This window comes from Stylophora pistillata, chromosome 4, assembly GCF_964205215.1.
Source record: "Stylophora pistillata chromosome 4, jaStyPist1.2, whole genome shotgun sequence".
Taxonomy (NCBI): Eukaryota; Metazoa; Cnidaria; class Anthozoa; order Scleractinia; family Pocilloporidae; genus Stylophora; species Stylophora pistillata.
Window position 1 is genome coordinate 19,452,586 of NC_142522.1, and position 26,302 is coordinate 19,478,887.

Below are 26,302 nucleotides of genomic sequence, written 5' to 3' on the forward strand. Positions count from 1 at the left end.
AAAGATTGTGTATCTGCCCCATGAAAGGTTGCGAAAAGGCAATACGAAGGAAAAACAAGGAGGAACACATGGAGGGAAACCAAAGATAACATTTGTCCCTAATGACCAAGGAACGCCAGAAACTTCTCTGGAACGTCCTCGCTAAGGTAGGTGGATGACAAAATTTGCAAATAAAGGAGGGGTGGGTATCGGCTGTTAGCGTTTTTTTCTTTTTTCTTTTTTCTTTTTGCTCTTAACTTAAAAAAGCCATAATTTGGGTTGGAGTTTTTTAATGCAATAGAAATTTGTTTCCTTTAAATGTATCATATATAATTAAACAGTTTCAGTCACTTTTAACAAAGCTCGCGTTGCAATAGCCTTCTACGCAGACGTTCTTCTTCCCCCACGAACTAAGAAATAAAATAGCTACTATTAGGATCAATTTTTGCCCCCGTTTCTTTAGAATTCGCTTTTGTAAGGAACGAGCCGTTTCGTTGGCCATTTTGTTTACCATAATAACGTGGTTTTGTGCGCGTCGTTTTCGTCTTTCGCCCACGCCCTAGGCGATCGATGCAATACTGCAAAAAGGCTTAGGGTTTTATTACGAGAACTAATAGTCAAAAGTACTGGTTTGAAATAATGATAGAATAATTAATCTCTTATTCCATGGTGTAACATGTGGTACATTTTGCTCATCGCTCTAGATTTTCCTCGCCTTTAAGTCTACAGAGCTCGTAAAAATAGTGAGCGCCTGGGAACATACCAAAATCCTTACGAAACTCGCCAGGCACAGTACTTTACATTAAATGTTTTTCATATGTTTTATCTCAAAAGTATGTATATTATTTTCTTTTTTCAGGTACCACAAAACATAAAACCAACACCAAATGGAATGGTTACTGTATTCACCTGGAAATTACCCGCAGCAAAGCCGAATGCAGTAATGCGCTCTCCAATATTTGAAAAGTGGGAGAGACAGTGGTGTATCCTTGTCGACACCAATGATTGCACTTATCTTCAGTACTCCCAAGGTGCTGATTCAGCGTGCATATCTGTAAGGTAAGTTTCTAAATCTTGACAATGAACATATCAGAGTCTCGCTGCTGCAGATTAGACCCTATGTATCCTAGTTTCATTACTGAGAGCAAATAAACTTCTGTCAGGGGGTGTGGATAAAACGTGGCCTAGGCCATGGACTACCCTGTGGCCTACCCTATGGCCTAACCTATGGCCTACCGGTAGGCAGATTTTTAAGAACATAAAAATAAAATCAGTAAGAGTCAAACGAATACGCTGGCGTACAAAAGGGTATACTAAGAGGTCGCTAAAACGATTTTCAACGTCCGAGGGAACGAAACACTGCAAATATCACTGCACTCAACTACACCTGTAGGTTAAGGGGGAGGGGAGAGGAGGGGCCAATATATTGCGTGGTCGCAAAGGCGTATTTCCCAGGTTTAGGTCGGCATTAGATAACATAGGGTGAAGTAGACCCGAATGATTAGCATTTTCCGATCATCGTAGTGACGTCATCTCCCGACCGCACTGTAAACTTCGGAAATTACATGGCGACGTAAGCGTGAAACCAGTATGTGGCGGGCGATTGTACGCTGTGAGCTCAGACCAGGCCACGCATCGTTTTCGTTTACGTTTGTAGACTAATAAGCAGTTCGCGGGACAAACAGTTGGTTGTTTCCGGAGGAACTCACGAGCCGACCTATTCTCGAGCTACCTCACCCGATGTTATCTGGACCTTTTGCACAGTACATAACATAGGGTGAGGATTATTGTTATTATTTTGAGAATTCTAAGTTATGTAGTTCAGTGTCTATCATATACACTCTGTTTTTGACCTTCTTTGTTTAAGGGATGGAGCTTTATGCAATATTAGTGTTATTTTTCTATGCCAAAACTTCCGTCAATTTTAGAAGTTTACGGTTATCTTAATAATATTAATTACTTGAAGAACATTTTTTGAAAAATTGGTTAAGAGCAACAAATTCAGAGCAAGTTATGTACCAATCAAATCATTGCCTCTTCACCTTGATTGTATGCCCTCTGGGCAACCCTGAATCTAACTGATTGTTATGTCTCTGGGGTATGTATTGTCTCTGGATATGTTATGCAAGTTATGTACCAATCAAATCATTGCCTCTTCACCTTGATTGTATGCCCTCTGGGCAACCCTGAATCTAACTGATTGTTATGTCTCTGGGGTATGTATGTCTCTGGATGTATTGTTATGTCTCTGGGGTATGTGAATGTTACATAATGCAATTAATGTTTTACACTACAAGTGATATTTTAAATATTCTCTCAAAATTGCATGAGCTTTTAAGCGAGTGCAATTTTAAAGAATTTTCAAATATTGCAAGTAGTGTAAATCCTTTATCATTATAGCTTTCTGTTACGATCACTCATTTATTATATGACTGAGAAAATTACAAACATGCTTGCATTCATTAGCAATGCAGTTCAAATTAAGAATTAGTGATAAATTTGCCTGCTATCAGTCAATCATAAAGAGGTAATTTTCTCAGTCATATAATAAGAACTTAAACCTTCTGGCTCCGGTAGTTCAAAGAGCGGATAGCGCTATCCAACGGATAAATCGCTATCCAGCGGATAAGTGTTACCAAAACGTACTGCGCTATCCACCAGATAGAGATTTATCCAGTGCATAGCGTTATCCATCCTTTGAACAACCAGGGCCTGGTGTGCAATATTTTTAATATCAACTTACCCCACACATGAGACCTTATGGACAAAATGGTGTAAAGAAGCTAGGTGACAAGTACTTCATGTGTGCCATTTGTTGTTGTGATTGTACTGGCGAAATGTCTTAGTGTGGAAAAAGTGAAACAAAGAAAACACAAAAATGTCTGCATGCAGACTAGAACAAACCTTATTCCAAATAAACAGCTCAAGAGAAAATTCTTGTTACGACATAATAACATTCTTCCATAGGAATATGATCCTGTTTCATCATTGAATAAACATATAGAAATTCTTCTTTTTTTTTTGTAAAGCATATTAATCACAGAATATGTCATGCATGTACATTATATATATATATATATATATATATATATATATATATATAACTGCAGACAGTGCACACTGTTTCGACCTATATGGGTCTCATCAGTGCAGTGCAGACACTGGGCCAAGCTCTGGAATAAACCATTGCCTGGGTGCTACACTTGTGGGAAGGTTACTCTTCTTTATTTATAGCCTTTTTATTTGTAAATCTGGCTTTTCGTACTGCGTAAAACGGTAAACCTCAAAGATACTCTCAACACTCGCAATTCTATTTTATACTGGTTCTGATGTTAGCCTTCGATGGGATAGTAAGGATAGTAGTTGATTTTAAAGTACACATGTAGCCCAAGCACATAATCATGAATAAATGTGACTTCGCTCAAAGTTGCTTCCTTTTAATATGTTACTTTTAAGGACTTCATTACTAACACCCTCTTTCAACGCAAAAAAAAGTATGGCTTGGCTTTATCGTATTGCTTCAGACATCATTACGAATAATCCTCACCCTATGTTATGTACTTATATATTGTCCAGTGGTACTGAAAAGTAACATTGGGTGAGGTAGCATAGAGTCCTTCATTTAAGTAAGTAGGTCCGGAAACATTCTTCTGCTTGTCCAGCGAAATGCTTATTAGTCTGCAACTCCGTACACTAAAAAGATGCCTGGCCTAGTCTAAGCTTACAGCCTGCAATCGTGCGCAACACGAACTAATGGTTTCACACTTACACCGCCATGTTAACTTCCGAAGTTTACAGTGCGGTCGGAAGATGACGTCACAACTATGATCGGAAAATGCTAATCATTCGGGTCTATTTCACACTATGTTATTTAATGCCGACCGTCCGTAAACGGCCGTTGCCATTTGAAACGGCCAATTTTGCCATTTTGAAACGGTCGTTGTCATTTGTTGAAACAGTCGTTGCCATTTTGTAATGAATGGAAACGACTGTTCTCGGAAATGGCAACGACCGTTTCAAAATGGCAACGGTCGTTTACGAAAGGGAGAATTGTGTCGCAGAGGATATGCAAAATGGCGGTCAGTTGGTGACATATAGTGGAGTGCTAGTGTAAAAATGTAATCAGGAACGGCGTTAATCGGAGAGCATATCCGGGTAAGAAAAAGCAAACATAACGTGCCAGGCCAATTTTTTAAGTGCCTCTTAAGTGCTGGAGAGTATTGAATTTGCAACGAGCACCCCGGGACACGCACGCATCGCCGTCGTAAACATTTCGCAAACTTTACTTGCTTTTTCCAAAGAAAGGGCCAGTATTGCACTAATTTGAAAGGAGAGCTGACATGATGATATTTGCCCAAAAGTTGCGTTTAATCGACTTCTTCGATTTCGTTATTCTATCAGAAGGTTAAGAAATTTTGATAGGAATGTGGCCCCCAAAACAGCAGAAGAAAGTCGTTGGTAGGATAGTACTCAGGAAAACGTTGAAAGGTTTCCAGCAATGCTATGTTTTTAAAGATCTGACCACTGGTAAGCCATAGGGTAGGCCACAGGGTAGGCCACGTTTTGTCCACACCCTTTCTCAGAACGATCTTCAGACACCAAGAGAAATGGGCTCCAAACCTTGTTTGTTTGCAAGCAGCAAAAAAGGGACTTTAATGTCTTGCTCTTATCCCTAGAAGATTTTATGTTAATTCTATTATAACCAGTATAAAATGTGATTGATCGAATGAAAAAAATTGACACATCCAAAATTTGAACTTCAGGAACTGCAGTTATTTAATTAAAACAGGTTGAGTTTATCAGCTGAATATATCAACAAAGTTGAAATGGTAAATTGGCCACCGTTACGATTACGTTGCTTTTACCTAATCATTCTAAGCAACACATGGGCAATCTGCGGTCTTTCCTTACACTTAGGTAGCACGGAAAGCCAGAAAACTCTTGAACAAAAGCTCATCTTTCAAACCGGCAGTCTAAATCCCACAGGTATCAACGAACGCTTTTCATTCCACTAATTTATTTGTGTTTTTCTCATTGCCATGTTCCCACCAATCATGTAGCTCCTTTCTCTACCTTCAAAAGCACACAACCCACAATTCCTCTATTCGCTCCGACGAAGGGCTAATGCTCGAAACGTCGGCTTTTATAATCGTAATGGTGGCCAATTTACCATTTCAACTTTGTTGATATATTCAAATTATTTCGTTACCCCCACCGACACAGCCCCAAACAGTTTCTTAAGAAACTTTCAGCCTTTATGAGTTTATTATCAACGACTTGAGAACCTTGATATTGTTGAAGAACATCAGATACATTAGGAGACTTAGGGGAGGGAGAGGGCCCCCAACTGACCTTAGTGCCATAATTACACATACATTTCATTTTTGTCTCTCAAAAAGGGTAACATGTTGTTACATAATTGCCTGGTAAGAAGAGCAAAATTAGACTTGAGAATACACATTCTCACTCCCGATCCGTTTATTCGTAATATATCAATTTAGCCAAGCCTAAAAGTGGAGCTCCCAAGTTCGTAATATTAATGATAACATAAAAGATGTGCATTTGCCAAAACTCGCCTGAGACACCCCTCCCTTCGTTTTGATAGTCTCCCCTACCCTACCTGTGGAAGCTGAAGGCACGTATGCATGTACGTACGTATGCTCGGTCAGTCACGTGAAAAACAAACGAAAAGAGGTTAACCATATTCCATGGGTATGGGGGTCTGCCCCACACACGCTTCATGCACGTGGGAGCCCCGCTATGAAATAAACTTCACAGTATTAGATAGTGGTTATGGTATGTGCAAGAAATAAAACTGTAAACATAAATTGAAGCGAGGAGCACTGATTTGCCCGAAAATATCCTCAGAATTGGGAGAAATAAGTAAAGAGCACTTTTGTGCTAAGGGATGGGTGTGGATTTGTGCCCTGGTTTGTTCAAAAGGTGGCTTGTTAGGAATGAATGTAATCACTTAAATGCTTTGTATTCAAGGCAATTAATTGACAGACTATGTCATTAGGAACGTTTCATACACTTATTTCATTGTCATGTAACGGCATTTATCTTGTTTATCAACAGTTGTACCTTGAGGAAAGCTGGTGACAAGGCAAGAATTTACATAGTGCCTGTGGTGAAACTGTCAGAAGGCAAGATGGTGAGGCTTGCCAATAAAATGCCTCAAAACACAACACATGCAACATGAAATTAGAGATGCTAGTACCCGAAATTGTTGAGGATTAAAGAAATTTCATCCTAAAGTTGTAATACTATTTGAATTGAAGCTTGTAATACTATTTGAATTGAATTGAATTTCTTCACTCCTCAGTTTTAGAAAGTGCTACTATAGGAGAATTAATTGCCTGATAAGGGAATTTGCAATTTGTGCAATATTAGTTTTTGGCATGCAATTTGATGTGGAATTGGTGAGTCAAGTACGGCTTTTCCTTGAATCATATGGATGAATAAAAGGTAATAAGAAGTAAAGAAAACAGCAATGATATACTTTTTTTATCCTGAGTGCAAAACAAAAGATGCAAAACAGTATCACTGAGCCTCGTTTTCCACTCACAATTCCACGCTAAATCCCTCGCTTTATGAACCATAAAAATGCAAGTTTTTATTCAATTATGCAATTCTATAATGAGACTGCATCCCTCTATGAAATCTTTAAAAAATTGAAAACAAATATTGAGATGATGTCAAAAGCCTAACAAAATTTTTGCATCAAATTTAATAAGATTTGTATCCAGAATGTGAGCACGATGATTTGGCTGGATTAATTGGCAATACACTAAGCTAATTCATACCTCCCTGACATGATTGAATTTAAAGCTACCTTCATTTCATTTTAATTTATACTCGTTAATGTTACATCCACAGTATAGGACAGGCCAAATTTAGTGTTTGGTTAACTCCTCAGCCTTATTTGATTTTATCAAATTTTAAATCAGTCAAATACATGTAATTAAATCTGGTTGGAGAGGGGTGGAAATTATGTGTATTGTCAATAACTGCAAATGTGCTAAACTCAAAAATACTTGTTGATAAAGTCTATATATCACATAGACAGAGACAGCTTTTTATCCATAATTGATGTAAAAGCTAGGAACTTAATTCTCCAGAATCAATAAATACATATATATTACGAAGAATAGAAGCAAATTTGTAATCCATCATAAAGGTCTCTCAAGGTAGCCCCATAATTTCAAAGAGTGGAAATTTTATTATAGTGGAAAATATGCTAAAGAAGTTGTCAATTTTTGATTTTGATTAACCCTTGTACTTCTTTTTAATGAAATATTTATTCAATACACATATTGTAATTCACACATTTTTTTAAAGCATTAACTATTTACCTCTTGCTTATTTTTAATGACATGAATTTCAGATGTAAGGAGTTTGTTGAGTGTCTTAAAGAATGAGTGGCTCATAGGTTGTTAGGAAGCAGGCACTGTGCCTATATTGAGTGTCGTCATCTCAATATTAATCTGTAGAAAACATCAAACTCTATTTGTTTATATTGCATGGATAAATTTTTCAAACAAACTTAGTTGTAATGCAAGTGGTAGATGAGTGTTTTATCCAAGTTAAACTTTGTTTCCCTTTCTTTCTTCAGAAAACGTGATGAGATATATTATTAATAGTTTGTCTATTTGCATGTATTTTAATGCTGTCAATACAAATATAATCAAAGTGAATAAGGTCCAGGTTTAGCACTAGGCAAAGTGTCTTCAATATCTGTAATTTTTTAATAAATTTCAAATAAACTTTGGAAACTTATTTGCAATGACCCTTTTAATTACTTACTAGGTTTATTCCAATCTCTTTGCCTTTTGCCTGATAGACTGTGGGAATGAGCAGGTTTGCTACTGACAATAGTTATGATCCCAAATGGGTTTCTGTGCTTTTCAATATTACAAACAATGGATTTGAATATGCAACATTTTCATATACATTTTAAACTATTGTTAAACCTTGACCTCTCAACAAATACATGAAAAGTGATTGTATTCAACCCATTGGTCCTAAAATGTGTACCATACTTTCAGGGTTTTATGTTGAATTCACATCTTTAAGGGTCTTAATACATATCATAAAAGAGTTGTAAATTTCTGCTTTATGTTTGAGCTTCTAATTTATACCTTACAACCAGATCAAAGCCTTCCACTCAGGGATTGCCATACATTTAGGGGTCTTATAATCAGGGGTTCTTACAATCAGGGGTCTTACAATCAGGTTCTTACAATCAGGGGTTCTTACAATCAGGGGTCTTACAGTCAGGGGTTCTTACAAATGGGTTCTTACAGTCAGGGGTTCTTACAATCAGGGGTGTTACAGTCAGGTTCTTACAATCAGGGGTTCTTACAATCAGGGGTCTTACAGTCAGGGGTTCTTACAATCAGGGGTCTTACAGTCAGGGGTTCTTACAATCAGGGGTTCTTACAGTCAGGAGTTCTTACAATCAGGGGTTCTTACAATCAGGGGTTCTTACAGTCAGGGGTTCTTACAATCAGGGGTTCTTACAGTCAGGGGTTCTTACAATCAGGGGTTCTTACAGTCAGGAGTTCTTACAATCAGGGGTCTTACAGTCAGGGGTTCTTACAAACGGGTTCTTACAGTCAGGGGTTCTTACAATCAGGGGTCTTACAGTCAGGTTCTTACAATCAGGGGTTCTTACAATCAGGGGTCTTACAGTCAGGGGTTCTTACAATCAGGGGTTCTTACAATCAGGGGTCTTACAGTCAGGGGTTCTTACAATCAGGGGTCTTACAGTCAGGGGTTCTTAAAATCAGGGGTTCTTACAATCAGGGGTCTTACAGTCAGGGGTTCTTAAAATCAGGGGTTCTTACAATCAGGGGTCTTACAGTCAGGGGTTCTTACAATCAAGGGTTCTTACAATCAGGGGTCTTACATTCAGGGGTTCTTACAATCAGGGGTTCTTACAGTCAGGGGTTCTTGAAATCAGGGGTTCTTACAATCAGGGATCTTACAGTCAGGGGTTCTTACAATCAGGAGTCTTACATTCAGGGGTTTATATCAGTGTGTTTTATATGAATGAATGTGCCCAGATGTTGATATTGATCGTTGTTCCCCACGTTCAGGGGTTTGCTTCAGTGTGTCTTACACGACAGCGCTGTGCCCAGATGTTGATATTGATCGTTGCTCCTTACGTTCGGGGGTTTATATTAGTGTGTCTTACACGAGTGGGCTGTGCCCAGATGTTGATATTGTTCGTTGTTTCTTACATCCATGGGTTTTAATCAATGTGTCTTACATGATGGGCTGTAGGCAGATGTTGCTACTTATCTTAGTATCTTACGGTTAGGGGTCTGTGTTGATCGTGACTCTTTACATACAGTGCGTATTCTGTGCCCAGATGTTGATATTGATTAATTGAACTTAAACTGTCACATCCACGTTAAACGTGTGTCCAGTTGTTTATTGCGATGGTAAAATGTTACATCTAGGAGTCTGCGCGCAGATGTTGATATCGATCGTCGATCGTGAAGGTCAGAACCGTAGTTGACATCCAGGGGTTTTATATTTGTACCTCTATATTGTCGCTATGTAGCGATGATGATTTACATAAGGGGGTTTTGAATAAAATGTCATGGTAGTCTTATATAAGGGTCTGTTCCCAGCTATTGATAATGATCCTTATTTTCGATAACTCAGTTTTCTGACACGCATAATTACAACGTACCCAACCTAATTAAACGCTTGTTTCTTCCTCTTTATGAAATAATTGTCAGCGGCATAACTACATGAAGCCATAGAACGACGTACTGGGGGTAACACAGAGTATATTTTGTAGACACGTCGAAGCACGTTCAGGTTTCAGTTTCCTTATGTGACACCATTGTTTATACCTTGAACGAATCTGTAACGGGGATGGAACGCAGGTGAAAGATAATACGAAACCGAAAATTAGAATCCCCCTTGGATCACATGAGAATCATACATACGGAAATAACCGAGAACACTCGTTAAAAGAAACAGAGCCTTTTCGTTTCTAATCAGATTTGTGATGGCACTATTGCCTGGGTTAACGTTCTACCGAGCGTTTGGATTGTTTCAAATTTCTTTGGTCGTTCTTGGATGTGGTCTCGTTTCCTCTGAAAATGATTCTTCACCCCGATTTCCAGTTGGCGATCCACGAAACTGTCCTCTTGCAAGCGGCGTTTATCGCTTCGAGGTTCTTCCGGGAGGCGGCTGGGACAACCTAAGAAATCTCCATATGGGCGCTGTTTCAGTCATGAATTATTCCAAATGTAAGACTTCGGACGACGGCAAGTATCTCATTCCCGATGATGTGTTCTTGTATCCTGTCAAGGAAAGCAAAGTGCATGTATTCGCTGAAATGTACGATCACTGGAATAACTATTCGTCCACCACAACGAAGTCTATCAATGCTGAAGCTTCGGGCACATTTGGTTTTGGAAGCGTAAGTGGTTCATACTCTTCTGAGTTCGAATCAGTGAAGAAACATCAAGTGGAAGACAAGTCTGTAACCACACGAGCGCAACTACGCCATGATTTGTACACGGTGAAACTCCAACCCGATGCCCCTCTACAGCCGGCGTTCAAGTCGCGTTTGCTCGAAATCGCTTCCCACTTACAGCACAACAATACTGCCTATGCGAGTTTTCTCGCGCAGGTATTGGTTCGAGATTTCGGAACGCACTATGTTACAAGTGTCAAGGCTGGAGCAGCCCTGGCCAAAGTGGATCACTTGACAAAGAAATTTGTGGCTGATTTCGATGAAGATAAAAGTAAGATCACAGCAGCAGCAAGTGCATCTTTTTTCGGGGTGTTTGGAGCCAGTGCGAGCTATACTCAGACAACTGACAAAAAAGTTTTAGATCAATATACAAAGAACACTGCATATTCCACAGTATATACATTTGGAGGACCTCCCTTCAGGGTGAATTTTACCATCAATGAGTGGGAAGACCAAATGGCGGACGAGCTGGTTGCAGTTGATCGGTCAGGTGACCCTCTATATTTTGCAATTACACATGGAAGTGTACCAGAACTGTCTGAAGAACTGGTCTTCAAACTAGCCAGCGTCGTCGAAAAAGCCATAAAGCAGTACTATGAGCACAACACCATCAAAGGATGCACCAAGATGGACTCTCCGGACTTCAGCTTTCAGGCCAACCTCGATGATGGATCTTGCGAGAGCCCAACCAATAACTACACGTTTGGGGGTGTCTATCAAACGTGCCAATGTGAGGGCTCTCCATCCAGTAATCCATGTGGGTCCTTTGTTCAGAAGAACCCTCTCACAGCCGACTACACCTGTAGTAATGGTTATGAACCAGTCATGGTACATCAAGGTCGCACACCACAAACCTGCCATCGCGAATGCCACGGTTGGTGGATTTTTAAAAGCTGCGACACCTATTGTGGATTTGCCAATTACTACACCTACTGGTGTGTTGCGAAGGGTGCGGTGCCTCCTAACACAGGGTATCTCTTTGGTGGACTCTACAGCAATGTGTTAAAGAACCCAGTCACACAAGATCACAGCTGTCCATTGAAGTTTTACGCCCTGCGCTTTGGAGCCACCATGCATGTCTGTGTGAGCGATGACTACGAGCTAGGCTTTCAGCAGTCTGTGCCTTTTGGTGGCTTCTTCAGTTGTAATACTGGTAATCCTCTAGGTGTGAAGAAATCTTCCAGCCGTGCCAAAGGATCAAACGGTATGTTTCCTCCCTTTCCCGTTTTACACCCTTAAGTCGGTAGGCATATTCTCCCGACTTTTCTTCAGACATTTACTAGTAATAGTAACGACAGGGAGGAATTGTTTAAAGTGCCCATAATGTCAAAAAATGTTTTTTTGCTCATCTAATTCTACATTTCACCAAATGAACTTCTGCGAAAAAAATGTGCGATTTGGATAAAACGCAATTTTTTTATGATTTTTTTAAAGACATTCAAATTTGCCGCCATTTTTGTCCACCATTCGCACCAGTCTTCCTCGGTTTAAAGGGAGTCGTGACGTAGGTTCAGGAACACGTGATTTTAGGTTGTGACTTATCTGACTTGAAAACGAGTGGGAATTTGCTTCAGTGTGGTCACAATATCGTAAGCTCACAGTATCGTAAACGACCCGCACTCGACCAGTGTATTTATATGAACTTTAAGGTAAAGTGAGGTTCCTGAACCTACGTCACAGACATCAGTCACGTGGTCATTTTGAGCACGTTTTTCTTGTGATCAGCGGCAGGAGTCGACCGTAAGAAAATAGAATTTTGAACTTTGTAAAAATTCGTAAAAAAAATCGCGTTTTATCCAAATCGAAAAAATTATTCACCGAAGTTCATTTGGGGAAATGTAGAATTAGATGAGCGAAAAAAGTTTTTTGACATTATGGGCACTTTAACGATCAAGAGCTTCTTTGATAAATGATAATTAATAATAATAATAATAATAATAGCTTGTATTTATATAGCGCTCATATCTTGAACTCATGGCGCTTTACAACACTGTGCGGGGGACTTTACCAGACTGCTAAGCAGTTTACAATCAAATGAAGGCGAATATAACAGATGCCCCCTTCCCCCAATTCCCAGTAACCAGGCCAGACCACATCACAGTAATCTCGTGAAGTGGGTTCTTTAACGTCCCCTGCCTAACCAAATTAACTAATGAATAGATGCAGGAGACGGGACCTCCATTTATTCGTCCCTATCCGAGAAGACTAGAATATCTAACCGTTTCTTGATCGATGTCATAGAAAGGTAGCATATTCTTCTCAATTATTTTAAGACCCTGAGTATTGGTCCGGCCGGGGCTCGAACCCTCGACCTCCCGCACAACAGTCCGGCGCTTAACCAATTGAGCTAACCGGGAGGCGGTTATTATTATTATTATCATTATTATTATAATTATTATTATTATTATTATTATTATTATTATTATTATTATTATTCCAGCGTATCTTTTTGATGCAAATGTATCTGAAATGACCTCTAGGAAGCTTCACTGGCATTAAGAGCATTTAACCAGACAATGAATGTGGGGCTTAACCTTTTGGTTTCAATTACCAAACCGCTAACCCACAACCATTAACAATTTTTGCGCTTTGTTTCCCAATGTAGGTATGGCTGTTTCTTTCGCTTACCTTTACAGACATGTTTCCTTTGAAACTTTGTTCAGTCCAAGTATTTTCCCTTCCTCATCGGTGTTAACCAATTAGTTTTTTTCCCTCTTGCCTGATGAAAATGAATGACACTCCTTTTTAACTCTAACTTTAAAACATGGCAACCTCAAAAACATGGATGAATTGTAAGGAAACATGATTTCCTTTACTCTACTTCGAATTTTGTCGCTGTGATGATTTGTCTTTCCTCACTACAAGAAGGTAGCCAGCGAATAGAGTCAAGGCGGACTGTTTTTGTAGGTGTAGATTGGAAAGATTGGAGCTAGCCTGAATGTCAATCTACTCCACGAGGGAAAAGCATGTTTCATTGAAGCGGTCACTCACAGTTCCTCCAAATCTCTGTTGATTTTGTCAACAAGAAGTTTGTGCAGGCTCGCATGCAAGCTCGCTTATTCGTTTTGCCCTCTGTTTCTTTGCAGGTCACTCAAGCCTGGAGTTGTTCGTGAAACAGTCTGGTTCGTCGGTATGGCCAAAAACCTGTCCAATTGGTTATTCTCAGCATTTGGGAGCCATTGAAGAAAATTGTGAGATCAACTTCTGCGTGAAGTCGAATGTATTTAACAGCAAGGGATTCCCCATCATCAAAAGACCCCCTTACTCAAATGCGCCCAAAATTTACAAATACACTGTGCCCTTGCTCGTGATCAACAATGACACCGGACAAATTTGGTTTAAACGATCCAACTTACCACATTGGGTGTTGGCGACTAAAAGGCAAGTGAAAGGAATTTCGCTTACTGGGTAGAATATTACACGATTTAAACCTACATTAAAGAGTCAATCTAGTAGTATGATTTCCCAGGCGAGGATAGTATTAAAACGGCCTTTTCTTCGTGACAATGACGCTATCATCAGAGTAAAGTGAGGTGTCATTTGACAGTCGAATAACTGCATCGTGTTTTCGTTACCACTGGGGAGAAGGCCGGGGATTACTTGGTTTTCATGGGGAAAGGAAGGGGTCAGGCTTTTTGTAAAAGACTTTAAAGGGGGACTAAAGAACACTGACTGTCAATAAGGGGGGGGGGGTCATTAGATTACTACAGATCCTTATGGGGTAGACTATTTAAATTTTATCTTGACACAACCAAAATCCTTCGAGTGCTCCTCTTCCGCCTCCCCTCCCCCCTCTCCTCGCAATAAATAATCCCGGTCTCTGAAGGTTTTGGGCAGAAGACAGCATAGACAAACCAACAATCGAACAGAATAATAACAAATCAAGAGACAAGGGAACTAACTTTATTTGCACAGACGACCGAACTGACTTTCCTCATTACCTCAAAGAGCTGGATCTACCCAGGGAATTAATCAAACATTTCTCCTGTATCTTTTGCTTCTAGCTCTGTCGCTGTCTTTGCGGCCGAAACCAACCTAGACGGTCCAGCAATAATAGGTATGGATCCCGCACAAGTAAACTTGAAAGCTTCCACTCATGGCAAACAAAAGTCTTCCTCGCAGAGTTCCAGTGATACCATGGGTGCTGGGGCAGCGGCTGGTATTACTTTTGGTGTAACAGCATTGGCTGGATTGCTGATCGCCGCCATGGTCATTGGCTGGCGTCGCCATAAGACCGTTCAAAGAGAAAGCAGCGGTTTGATAGAGCCACTGAATTCCGCTGGGTATGGCGCTGTCACTGAGCAAGGAAGCCCACAAGTTTAAATTACGCAACAACTTTTTCATTTTATTCAAGGTTAACGAATGTCAACAAGAAATTTGTCCAGGTCATAGCTTAGTGTCTCTTTAAACGTTTTTGAACTCGAAATTTTGCAATAAATGCGTTTTATGATAGTTGTTTTTCAATTGACATACTCTAACATAAGCGCTTGTTCTGTTGTAAGTGTTATGGAAGAAATAACCCTAATTTTTGAGGCACGAAGAATGTAAACAAATGATGGTTGTTTGATAAAGTACGGTTACACCTATTTACTCAGTGATGGAGCGCTTTTCGATTGAGTGTCGTAGACCAAACCCAAATTAATGATAACAGCCAATCAGTAGTAAGAAAAATACCTTTAAGAGCCAATAAGAACCAAACTGCCTCAAGCACGGGAAAACGTGCGCAACACAGTCATGAATTGGTTTTAATTTTGCATCTGATAGGTTGAGAGAGTGGTGTAAGTTTTCAATGGACCAATCACAGATCGAAGTAAGCAAAAACAAAGCAATTCTGGATTACTTTCGACACTCAGTTGGCAATTCCTCTATATCGAATCGGACATACACTGGATCATTATGTTGAGCTCTCTAACTTCATGACTAGAACTGTGTCGTTAACGTTATCAAAAAGGTGTTCAGTCTCTTCAGTAGTCGGTTTAAATAACTTCATTCGCATTGAACCACGCTAAAGAAATTAATGAGTTTGCAAATAAATAGATAAATGAATATATGAATAATTAATTAAGTGAGCTAGTAGAGACCATATAACGAAGTTAGAATTCAGATAAAAAGATGGAGAGAATCTTCCAAACCTGACCGCTAGATTTTCTCATTTTCTGAATGAGATTCTTGTGGCCTGCAAGTACCCCCATTTCGTTTCAAAAGGTCAGCCTCTCTCCAAACCTTTGAGAACAAATATCACTGGAGATTTCAAGCATCAAAAGAAAGAGGTTTACCAACAATTAGACATACATTTGGCATACCAGATACAAATCATACACCTTAGGGTTTTATCATGTTAACCTTTATTTCAGGGCTGCAATTTTAGGAAGATAACAAGCACTCGATAATCCTTTTTAAAATTCTTATCAAGTTGTTGGGGTGTCTTGGGATGGGAGGGAAAGTTCCTTTGGTTTGGTAGCTATTTGCGTGCCTTTTGAGGGCAGTCGGCTCATAATGGATATTCACCCTGTGGTTCTGCTCACCTTTGGTTGCTTAGCCTGTGCAAGGCTCTCGGTGAATAAAAACGAGTGAAAAGGGGCACCCAGCCCAAAAAAGGCGTAAGTATTCTTTCAATAACTCATTCCACCTGTTACGAGGATTGAATTATTTTTACTGAATCTGTCACGCAATCCCAGACTTTTCTAGAATTATCTATGATCTGTAATATTCCAGAAACTTCTTTCATGTGACTCAGCAGTTTCCAAAAATAGTACAACTTGTGATACGCTATAAATAGTAATAGAACATTCTAGATAACTAAAGTAAATGTGTAAAAGCTGGCTTGTGAGAAGTACAAAAGAGATTTTCCCGAGGGCTTACCCTCGTGGCTTGCTGACTGAACTTTTGGAAGCTATGATGTGACGAGGCTATGACCTTTTGACCTTGCGATATCCGGAGAGAAGAAAGAGAAGAAAAAGACGATAGTCGAGAGAGGAAGAAGATAGAGAATACAGAGTTTACTATGGAGTCCTCCGGAAGAATTTGTGTACACGGAAAGAAAGTCATGAATCAAGAAAGCCAAGCGCTGTGGTCTTCAGTCGGTGGATGTTGGAATTGGAAGTTGATCAAGACGACGAACACTTACACGGCATGAAGGATTGTAAGCCTGCTTTATGAACTGCTTAACTTCATCTTTAACCTAAGTCAATTAGACAATGTAAAACTAATTAAATAATAGTTAAAATGGGTAACTGCTTGTTATTACATTTTTGTTGCGTGCCATATATCGTACTCGGGAGTCTATTTTCATATATGCTTTGTTAGCGGACATTTGTTGGTCATTCGTGCACGTAACACACCTAACTCATCAGCTTCCGGAAAACCTGTTACCGTGTAAACATGTCAAATGTGCAGTGTAGGGTTCTGCGAGAAAGATCACAGCTAGTCTCCGTATTGATATTTTCATCACGTCACGTTATATCCAGACTATCTTATGCTTTCCATGTTTAAATGGTAACAGAAAATATTCTCTAAAACTCTTAAGGACTCATCACTTCCCACAAAACAAACAAGCAAACAAACAAACAAAAACAAATAAACAATAACTCTGAGTGATTTCGAGTTGCTTTACCGAGAACACTTCGCTAACAAATTTGAAGGGATCCACAATGCAGGCTGAAAAAACATGCACACGTACTCGTAAAATCTTATGATTCATCACGTTTCCGTTGGCCTGGTTCATATAATCATCATGCTTTCTAGAATAATTATACTGTTGATAAAGACACAGGGGGCCCACACAAGCGGCGTGTCTGGTCGTTTCTTCGAAATAAAAATAAATGTATGGGAGAATATTGAAGAGTCGTAATATCGTAGACTTATATCGAGGAATGTCTATGTTAAGGCTCAAAATAAATGTAAACCTACCTCACTTGCCGTGTATTGTCGTTTCTGTGGTTCTAAATGGCGAATTTGAGCGATTTGGTAGATTTTGGGTTGACTGTTACTCTACTGTATAAAACACGTACACGTGCTTGTGAAGTCTTATGATTCATCACGTTTCCGTTGCCATGATTCATGTGATGATCATCATGCTTTCTAGAAGATCTGTTACATTGTTGATAAAGGATACAGCGATATTCCCCTTCACCGAGCAACCACATCCAAGCTGTAAAGATGTTATTAGCCACCTTCTACGTAGCCAATGAACTATTTGTGATGGCGCTAGCGGCTGGGTTTTTCCAAACATTTGGATTGTTTCAAGTTTCTTTGGTACTACTTGGATGTGGTCTTGTTTCCGCGGAAAATGATTCATCACCCCGATTTCTAGTTGGCGATTCACGAAACTGTCCTCTTACAAGCGGCGTTTATCGCTTCGAGGTTCTTCCGGGAGGCGGCTGGGACAACCTAAGAAATCTCCATATGGGCGCCGTTTCTGTGATGAATTATTCCAATTGTAAGACTTCGGACGACGGCAAGTATCTCATTCCCGATGATGTGTTCTTGTATCCTGTCAAGGAAAGCAAAGTGCATGAATTCGCTGAAATGTACGATCACTGGAATGACTATTTGTCCACCACAACGAAGTCTATCAATGATGAAGCTTCGGGAAAATTTCATTTTGCAAGAATAAGTGGTTCGTATTCTTCTGAGTTCGAATCAGTGAAGAAACATCAAGTGGAAGGTAAGACTGTCAGCACACGAGCGCAAGTACGCCATCATTTGTACACGGTGAAACTCCAACCCAATGCCCCTCTACAGCTAGGGTTCAAGTCACGTTTGCTTGAAATCGCTTCTCACTTACAGCACAACAATACTGCCTTTGCCAGTTTTCTCGCGCAGGTATTGGTTGGAGATTTCGGAACGCACTATGTTACAACTGTCAAGGCTGGAGCAGTTCTGGCTAAAGTCGATCACTTGAAGAGGAAATTTGTGGGTGATTTCGATAAAGACAAAAGTAAGATTGCAGCAGGAGCGAGTGCATCTTTTTTCGGGGTGTTTGGAGCCAGTGCGAGCTATACTCAGACAACTGACAAAAAATTTTTGGATCAATATACACAGAACACGGTTTATTCCACGGTATATACATTTGGAGGACCTCCATTCAGGGCGAATTTTACCATCAATAAATGGGAAGACCAAATGGCAGACGAGCTGGTTGCAGTTGATCGATCAGGTGACCCTCTTCATTTTGCAATTACACCTGGAAGTGTACCAGAACTGTCTGAAGAACTGCTCTTTAAACTAACCAAAGTCGTTGAAAAAGCCATAAATCAGTACTATGAGCACAACACCATCAGAGGATGCACCAAAATGGACTCTCCGAACTTCAGCTTTCAGGCCAACCTCGATGATGGATCTTGCGGGAGCCCAACCAATAACTACACGTTTGGGGGTGTCTATCAAACGTGCCAATGTGAGGGCTCTCCAGCCAGTAATCCTTGTGGGTCCTTTGTCCAGAAGAACCCTCTCACAGCCGACTTTACCTGTAGTAATGGGTATGAAGCAGTTATGGTACATCAAGGTCGCACACCACAAAGCTGCCATCGCGAATGCCACGGATGGTTTGTTTTTAAAAGCTGTCACAACCTTTGTGGATTCTCCAACTACTACACCTACTGGTGTGTTGCGAAGGGTTTGGCGCCTCCTAATACGGGGTATCTTTTTGGTGGACTCTACAGCGACGTGTTAAAGAACCCAGTCACACAAGATCACAGCTGCCCATTGAAGTTTTACGCCCTGCGCTTTGGAGCCACCATGCATGTCTGTGTGAGCGATGACTACGAGCTTGGCGTCCAGCGGTCTGTACCTTTTGGTGGCTTCTTCAGTTGCAATGCTGGTAATCCTCTTGGTGTGAAGAAATCTGCAGATAGTGCCAAAGGATCAAACGGTATGTCACCTCCCTTTCCCGTTTTACACCCTTACATCGGTAGGCATATTCTCCCTACTTTCCTCTAGACATTCACTATGGTAACGACAAGGAGAAATTGTTTGACGAGCAAGAGCTTCTTTGATAAATGACAATTTATTTTATATTCGTGACCTTAATGTTCGTTTCAGGGCTAAGACTGCGAAGAGAAGTTACATACTTAGCACTTTTAAAGGTTGAAGGGCTACATTGAACTAGACCCTTTGAGCTAAATGGCTTTATTTTCTTCCTTGTTTTTATTTTTTCCTTCTAAAGAACTGGGTTTTTTTTTATCCTTGTTGATTGCTACAAATTCTCAAACCTAAATAACGCCTAATTGCTTTAAGGTCAGCACGCGCACTCTATTCTTGCTTTTTCATGGTTACAATTCTGAAAAAGTTGTGTCTATCGAGGCCCGGGTTCTCTCAATGTATCGTTTTGTTGCAAAGTTATATGAAAGGACCTCTAGAAAGCTTTACAGGCATGATGAATGTGGAGCTTAGCATTTTGGTTTCAATTACCAAACAGCCGACCTACAGCTCATTAACAATTTTCGGGCCGCTTTGTTTTCCAACGTTGGTAAGGTTGTTTCTTTCGCTTACCTTTTATTACATATTTTCCCTTAAAACTTTGTTCCATTCAAGTAATTTCCAGCTTCTTTGATTGTGTCGCGTTACCAATAACTTCCTTATCGGTGTGATCCGATAACTTTTTTTTTTCCTCCAGCTTGGTGAAAACGTACGACACTTCTTTTCATACCCGACCTTTAGAACACGGGTGAATATTACCGAGTTCATGAGAACGAAAACAAATATGAGCGAGAAAGTTTCGTGTGCTTTCGAGTTGCATAAATTCAGAAGCCATCTCCTGCCGACAGGTAAAAGTATCCGTGCAGAAAATAAAGCAACAGCGGAAGTAAATGTTGACAGAACCTACATAAGGGAAATGCTTGTTGACATCTAGCGATATACAGTATATCACAGGCTGTGATGAGATCGTAGTGAAAGAGATCGTTCGCGAAATTTGTTTGTTCGAGGAACAAAGCCGACATCGCTCTCAAGCTCTTTCTCTTTCGCTGTAAAGCCTGAACATGGCTTAGCAATGATGTCATTCATTCTCGCCCCCTGCTGCGAGGTGGCTAAACCAATGCCTTAAAATCTTTATCATTCGCGTTCCAGTTAATCGCCGTTAATAAATGTCTCAGTTAGTCTTACTCATATCTGACTAAGGACCGCGTTCTCTATCATCGAACACAGAGACAGGTAAAGACAGCGGTTACCCATCTAAATCTTCCTTTAGTTGTTTGGTTATCCGTTTTACCCTTTGTTACTTTGCAGGTCACTCAAGCCTGGAGTTGTTCGTGGAACAGTCTAGTCCGTCGGTATGGCCCAAAACCTGTCCAATTGGTTATTCTCAACATTTGGGAGCCATTGACGAAGATTGTGAGATCAACTTCTGCGTGAAGTCGAATGTATTTAACAGCCAGGGGTTTCCCATCATCAAAAGACCTCCTTACTCGAATGCGCCCAAAATTTACAAGTACACTGTGCCCTTGCTCGTGATCAACAATGACACCGGACAAATTTGGTTTAAACGATCCAACTCACCACATTGGGTTTTGGCGACCAAAAGGTAAGGGTAGGGAATTTCGCTTACTGGGTAGAATATTACACGATTTAAACCTACATTGAAGAGTCAATCTAATAGTATGATATTCCAGGCGAGGATAGTATTAAAACGGCCTTTTCTCAGTGACAATGAAGCCATCATCAGAGTAAAGAGAGGTGTCGTTTGCCAGTCGAATAACTGCATCGTGTTTTCGTTACCACTGGGGAGAGGGTCGGGAATTACTTTGTTTTCAGGGGTCAGGCTTTTTGTAAAAGAGTTTAAAGGGGGACTAAAGAACATTGACTGTCAGTAAAGGGGGGGGGGGAGGGGGGATCGTCGGATTACTACAGATCCTTATGGGGCAGATCATTTAAATTTCATCTTGACACAACCAAAATCCTTCGAGTTCCACTCTTCCGCCCCATCCCCCGCAATAAATAATGCCGGTCTCTGAAGGTGGTTTTGGACAGAAGACAGCATCAACAAATCAACAATCGAACAGAGTAATAACGAATTAAGAGACAAGGGAACTAACTTTATTTGCACAGACAACTGAACTGACTTTCCTCATTACCTCAAAGAGCTGGATCTACCCAGGAAATTAATAAAACACGTCTCATGTATCTTTTGCGTCTAGCTCTGTCGCTGTCTTTGCAGCCGAAACCAACCTAGACGGTCCAGCAATAATAGGTATGGATCCCGCACGAGCAACTTTGAAAGCCTCCGGTCATGGCAAACAAAAGTCTTCCTCGCAGAGTTCCAGTGATACCATGGGTGCTGGGGCAGCGGCTGGTATTACTTTTGGTGTAACAGCATTGGCTGGATTGCTGATCGCCGCCATGGTCATTGGCTGGCGTCGCCATAAGACCGTTCAAAGAGAAAGCAGCGGTTTGATGGAGCCACTGAATTCCGCTGGGTATGGCGCTGTCACTGAGCAAGGAAGCCCACAAGTTTAAATTACGCAACAACTTTTTCATTTTATTCAAGGTTAACAAATGTCAACAGGAAATTTGTTAAGATCATAGCTTAGTGTCTCTTTAAACGTTTTTGAAGTCGACATTTTGCGATAAATGCATTTTATGATAGTTGTTTTTCAATTGACATACTCTAACATAAGCGCTTGTTCTGTTGTAAGTGTTATGGAAGAAATAACCCTAATTTTTTGAAGCACGAAGAATGTAAACAAATGATGGTTGTTTGATAAAGTACGGTTACACCTATTTACTCAGTGATGGAGCGCTTTTCGATTGAATGTCGTAGACCAAGACCACATTAATGATAACAGCCAATCAGAAGTAAGAAAAATACCTTTACTGAAGAGCCAATAAGAACCAAACTGCCTCAAGCGCGGGAAAACGCGGGCGACACAGTCATGAATTGGTTTTCATTTTGCATCTGATTGGTTGAACGAGTGGTGTAAGTTTTCTAGACCAATCACAGATCGAAATAAGCAAAAACAAAGCAATTCTGGATTACTTTCGACACTCATTTGGCAATTCCTCCATATCGAATCGGACATACACTGGATCATTATGTTGAGCTCTCTAACTTCATAACTACAACTGTGTCGTTAACGTTATCAAAAAGGTGTTCTGTCTCTTCAGTAGTCGGTTTAAATAACTTTATTCGCATTGAACCACGCTAAAGAAATTAATAAGTTGGCAAATAATTAGATAAATGAATACATGAATAATTAATTAAGTGAGCTGGTAGAGACCTTCTAACGAAGTTAGAATTCAGATACAAAGAAGGAGAGAATCTTCCAAACCTGACCGCGAGATTTTCTCATTCTCTGAATGAGTTACTTGTGGCCTGCAAGCACCCCCTTTTGTTTGCAAAGGTCATTCTCTCCCCAATCCTTTGAGAACGAAAATCGCTGGAGATTTCAAGCATCAAAAAAAAGAGGTTTTCCAACAATTAGACATACAGTTGGCTTACCAGATACAAATCATGCACCTTAGGGTTTTATAATGTTAACCTTTATTTCAGGGCTGCAATTTTAGGAAGATAACAAGTACACGATACTCTTTTTTAAAATTCTTATTAAGTTGTTGGGGTGTTTTGGATGGGAGGGAAAGCTCCTTTGGTTTGGTAACTATTGCGTGCATTTTGAAGGCAGTCGGCCCATATTCAATATTCACCCTGTGGTTCAGCTCACCTTTGATTGCTTAGCCTGTGCAAGGCTCTCGGTGAGTGAAAAGGAGCACCCAGCCCAAAAAATGGCGTAAGTATTCTTTCAATACCTCATTCCACCTAACTCACCAGCTTCCGGAAAACCTGTTACCGCGAGAGAGATCACAGCTAGTCTCCATATTAAGCCGCCTCCCCACCCCTTCGCGCTGTTTGTCATTCGCTTGACTCCACAGACTTGGAGCCCGAAACTGCTGATTGGTTCTATCTATGGCTCCTCTTAAATAGCTGACTTTGAAAGACCAAATACCGTCATTTAATTAAAATTAAAAGGCGTAAAAAACGACTGAGAAAAGCCATCTCATAACACTAAGCAAGAAATTATTTTAAATTGGAATTGCTTTTGGCCGTGAGACACAATCACTCAGAAACACAAATTGAACAAGAAAAAGAAAACAAAAAAGAAACAACCACTGTCTCGAGTTTCCAGATGGGATTTGAACCCACGACCCTCCGTGATCTAGTCGGATGCTCTAACCACTGAGCTACAGGAGACTCTATGGTGAGCAAGGGTTCAAATCCCATCTGGAAACTCGATTTTTTAAATTGTTTATTTTCATTTCTACATGCTCACTTTGGAGGCTGGTTGGCTGCATGTGATGCTTTAATGCATGTGATGCTTTAATGTGACAGCGTGATGCTGTTAGTGAGCTTCTATGCGCTAGCTGATGTTTGGCTGTGTAGCCGCGTGATGCGGTTCCAGTCAATACCCACTAATTGACCCTTGCTCACCATAGAGTCTCCTGTAGCTCAGTGGTTAGAGCATCCGACTAGATCACGGAGGGTCGTGGGTTCAAATCCCATCTGGAAACTCGATTTTTTAAATTGTTTATTTTCATTTCTACAAACCACTGTCTCGCAAAGAAAAAAAAAAAGCGAAAGAAATTTGAAACGTTCACAGAAATCTGTAAAGGGAAAACAAAAGTAGGGGAAAGAAAACTCCCAGACTTAACGAACACAAAGCTTACTTAAAGGGTATCCTGTTTTTTTACAATTCTTTTTTGAGCTTCACTAACATGTTATACGCTTTTAAAACACCGTGACTTACTGGCGAGTGTGTTTGATTGTAACTCGTGAGAAAAAAATGGAAACCGATCCGAGGAGTCCCCCATGCATGGTTTTCGAGCTAATAACTATAACTAATCGTAAGCAATATGTCAAAGTTGGTAATACAGAATCTAGCCTGAAAACTATTACATGCGGTGTACCCCAAGGCTCCACACTAGGTCCGTTGCTGTTTCTGTTGTATATTAACGATTTGCCTAGGTCTTCAGAGAAATTAGCTTTTAGGATTTTTGCAGATGATACAGATATGTTTTATTCTTCAAAAGACCCTGAACAGCTCCAATCAGTTATTGATGAAGAACTTAGAAAGGTCTTAAAATACTGTGCTGCAAATATGCCGTCAATTAATTTCAAGAAGACTAATTATATGATTATTACTTCACTTAAAAGAGAACAAATATCAGAATTACAGCTTGCAATATGGAACAAAAATCTCAGATAAAATATTTGGGGGTTTTTATTGAGGAACATTTAAAATGGGATGCTCAGCTCCAGCACATAAACAATAAAATAACAAAAAACATCGGAATTCTATCTAAGCTTAGACATTATTTACGTGTGAGCACGCTCAAAAAACTGTACTATACTCTCATATATCCATATCTAACATATGGATTGATGTGCTGGGGAACTGCATACCAAGCCAGGTTAAATAAAATCAAAATAAGTCAAAACAAAGGTATCCGCAGCATCTTCTTTGCTAGCAAAAGAGAAAGTTATACACCATATTTCACACTACTAGAAATCTTAAGATTAGAAAATATTTTTAAATTAAAAATTGGCTCTCTTGTGCATAAAATTCAATATCGAAAAAAGAATATACCTCCAGTCCTCTATGATCTGGCCCAACCAGCTTCAGCTGTCCATAATTACTCTACTAGGTACGCCACTAATCAAAACTTGTACAGACCATTCTCTAGAACCAATCATGGTCTAGCAAGATTTAGTGTGGTAGCATCACAGATCTGGCAAACGATACCTATTAAAATAGTGTCTCCCCGCCAAAAGCTTTAAAAAAGAATATAAACTCTTCCTGTTTGGCAGGCAGACATCTTGAACAACTTTAGCCTATCATAGAGCTCTATTTTACTATTTTAACTATTTAGTATATGTGCTATCTCCTTAAGTGTATTTAACTTTCACCCATCTGTAACTGCTCTGTGGTAGTGGCCAACTCGAAAGCTTTGTGTAAATTCATGTATAGTTAGACCTCTCTTCTTTTTTTTTTCTTCTTTTTCTCTTTCTCGTTGTTGTATTTTTAGTAGAATAAGTGTGCATAAAAAAATTAAAAAATAAAAAAAAAACTAACTTGATCCTGACAACCTGAAAGCTACCTGAAAGCACCTATTCGCATGCACGAAGACCGCTGTGTTCCTTTAGCCCAGCTGTTCTGGCCTGGTTTAGTCTGCTGGCCACCGATTATTCCCATACCTTAATTCCACTAAGTATGAATGGAAATGCAGTGAAATAAAACAGTATTTGCTTAATCTTACTGAAAATAGGATAGGAAATCAATAGAAAACGAAAATAATTTGAAACTGACAAGGGGATTCTTTTTCTTATGAGTTATCGATGTTTATAGATTTGATGCCTAAAGTTCCATCATGTGATTGATATGACCATCGTGTCATGTCATATCCAGATTGTCATGTGCTTTCCGTGTTTATTAAATGAGTACAGAAATTTTTCTTTAAGACTCTTAAGGACTCATCACTTTCAGCAAAAACAAACAAACAAACAAACAAAAAAACCAATTAAACAAACAGCAGTCTAAGTGATTTCGAGTTGTTTTACGGAGAACACTTGGCTAATGTTGAAAAACATGCACAAGTGCTTGTAAAGTCTTATGATTTATCACGTTTCCGTTGCGGTGGTTCATATGATCATCACCGATTATTCCCATACCTTAATTCCACTAAGTATGAATGGAAATGCAGTGAAATAAAACAGTATTTGCTTAATCTTACTGAAAATAGGATAGGAAATCAATAGAAAACGAAAATAATTTGAAACTGACAAGGGGATTCTTTTTCTTATGAGTTATCGATGTTTATAGATTTGATGCCTAA

General features: G+C 39.8%; 3 protein-coding genes and 1 long non-coding RNA gene across 8 annotated transcripts; 3 read left to right on the forward strand and 1 right to left on the reverse strand.

The window, feature by feature from the left end:
* LOC148732757 (uncharacterized) lies at positions 1–7,758 on the forward strand. Of its 5 annotated transcripts, none has more exons than XM_088756997.1 (3): positions 1–146; positions 839–1,038; positions 6,058–7,758. In XM_088756997.1, exons 1-3 carry the CDS (start codon positions 102–104, stop codon positions 6,179–6,181), a joined length of 369 nt encoding a protein of 122 aa, XP_088613123.1. In that variant the 5' UTR covers positions 1–101; the 3' UTR covers positions 6,182–7,758. The 5 variants fall into 5 exon arrangements, 1 of the variants encoding a protein (XP_088613123.1); XR_016000017.1 differs by lacking the exons at positions 1–146; positions 839–1,038 and adding exons at positions 3,821–4,134; positions 4,901–4,965 and having other exon boundaries at positions 6,058–6,236; XR_016000015.1 differs by lacking the exons at positions 1–146; positions 839–1,038 and adding exons at positions 3,822–4,134; positions 4,897–4,965 and having other exon boundaries at positions 6,058–6,236.
* A 1,692-nt stretch (positions 7,759–9,450) lies between these two features.
* LOC111344163 (macrophage-expressed gene 1 protein) lies at positions 9,451–15,066 on the forward strand. Its single transcript, XM_022951376.2, has 3 exons — positions 9,451–11,684; positions 13,567–13,861; positions 14,485–15,066. The coding sequence occupies exons 1-3, from the start codon at positions 10,007–10,009 to the stop codon at positions 14,801–14,803; spliced, it is 2,292 nt and encodes a 763-aa protein (XP_022807111.2). The 5' UTR covers positions 9,451–10,006; the 3' UTR covers positions 14,804–15,066.
* Positions 14,173–17,521, reverse strand: LOC148732758 (uncharacterized). The gene is made up of 2 exons (XR_016000018.1): positions 17,390–17,521; positions 14,173–16,661 (listed from the first exon to the last, which is right to left on the reverse strand). It is a non-coding gene; the product is annotated as an uncharacterized LOC148732758 (long non-coding RNA).
* Positions 17,522–17,638: 117 nt separating this feature from the next.
* Positions 17,639–22,206, forward strand: LOC111344166 (macrophage-expressed gene 1 protein). Its single transcript, XM_022951378.2, has 3 exons — positions 17,639–19,352; positions 20,708–21,002; positions 21,616–22,206. Exons 1-3 carry the CDS (start codon positions 17,639–17,641, stop codon positions 21,932–21,934), a joined length of 2,328 nt encoding a protein of 775 aa, XP_022807113.2. The 3' UTR covers positions 21,935–22,206.
* The last annotated feature ends 4,096 nt before the right edge of the window (positions 22,207–26,302 follow it).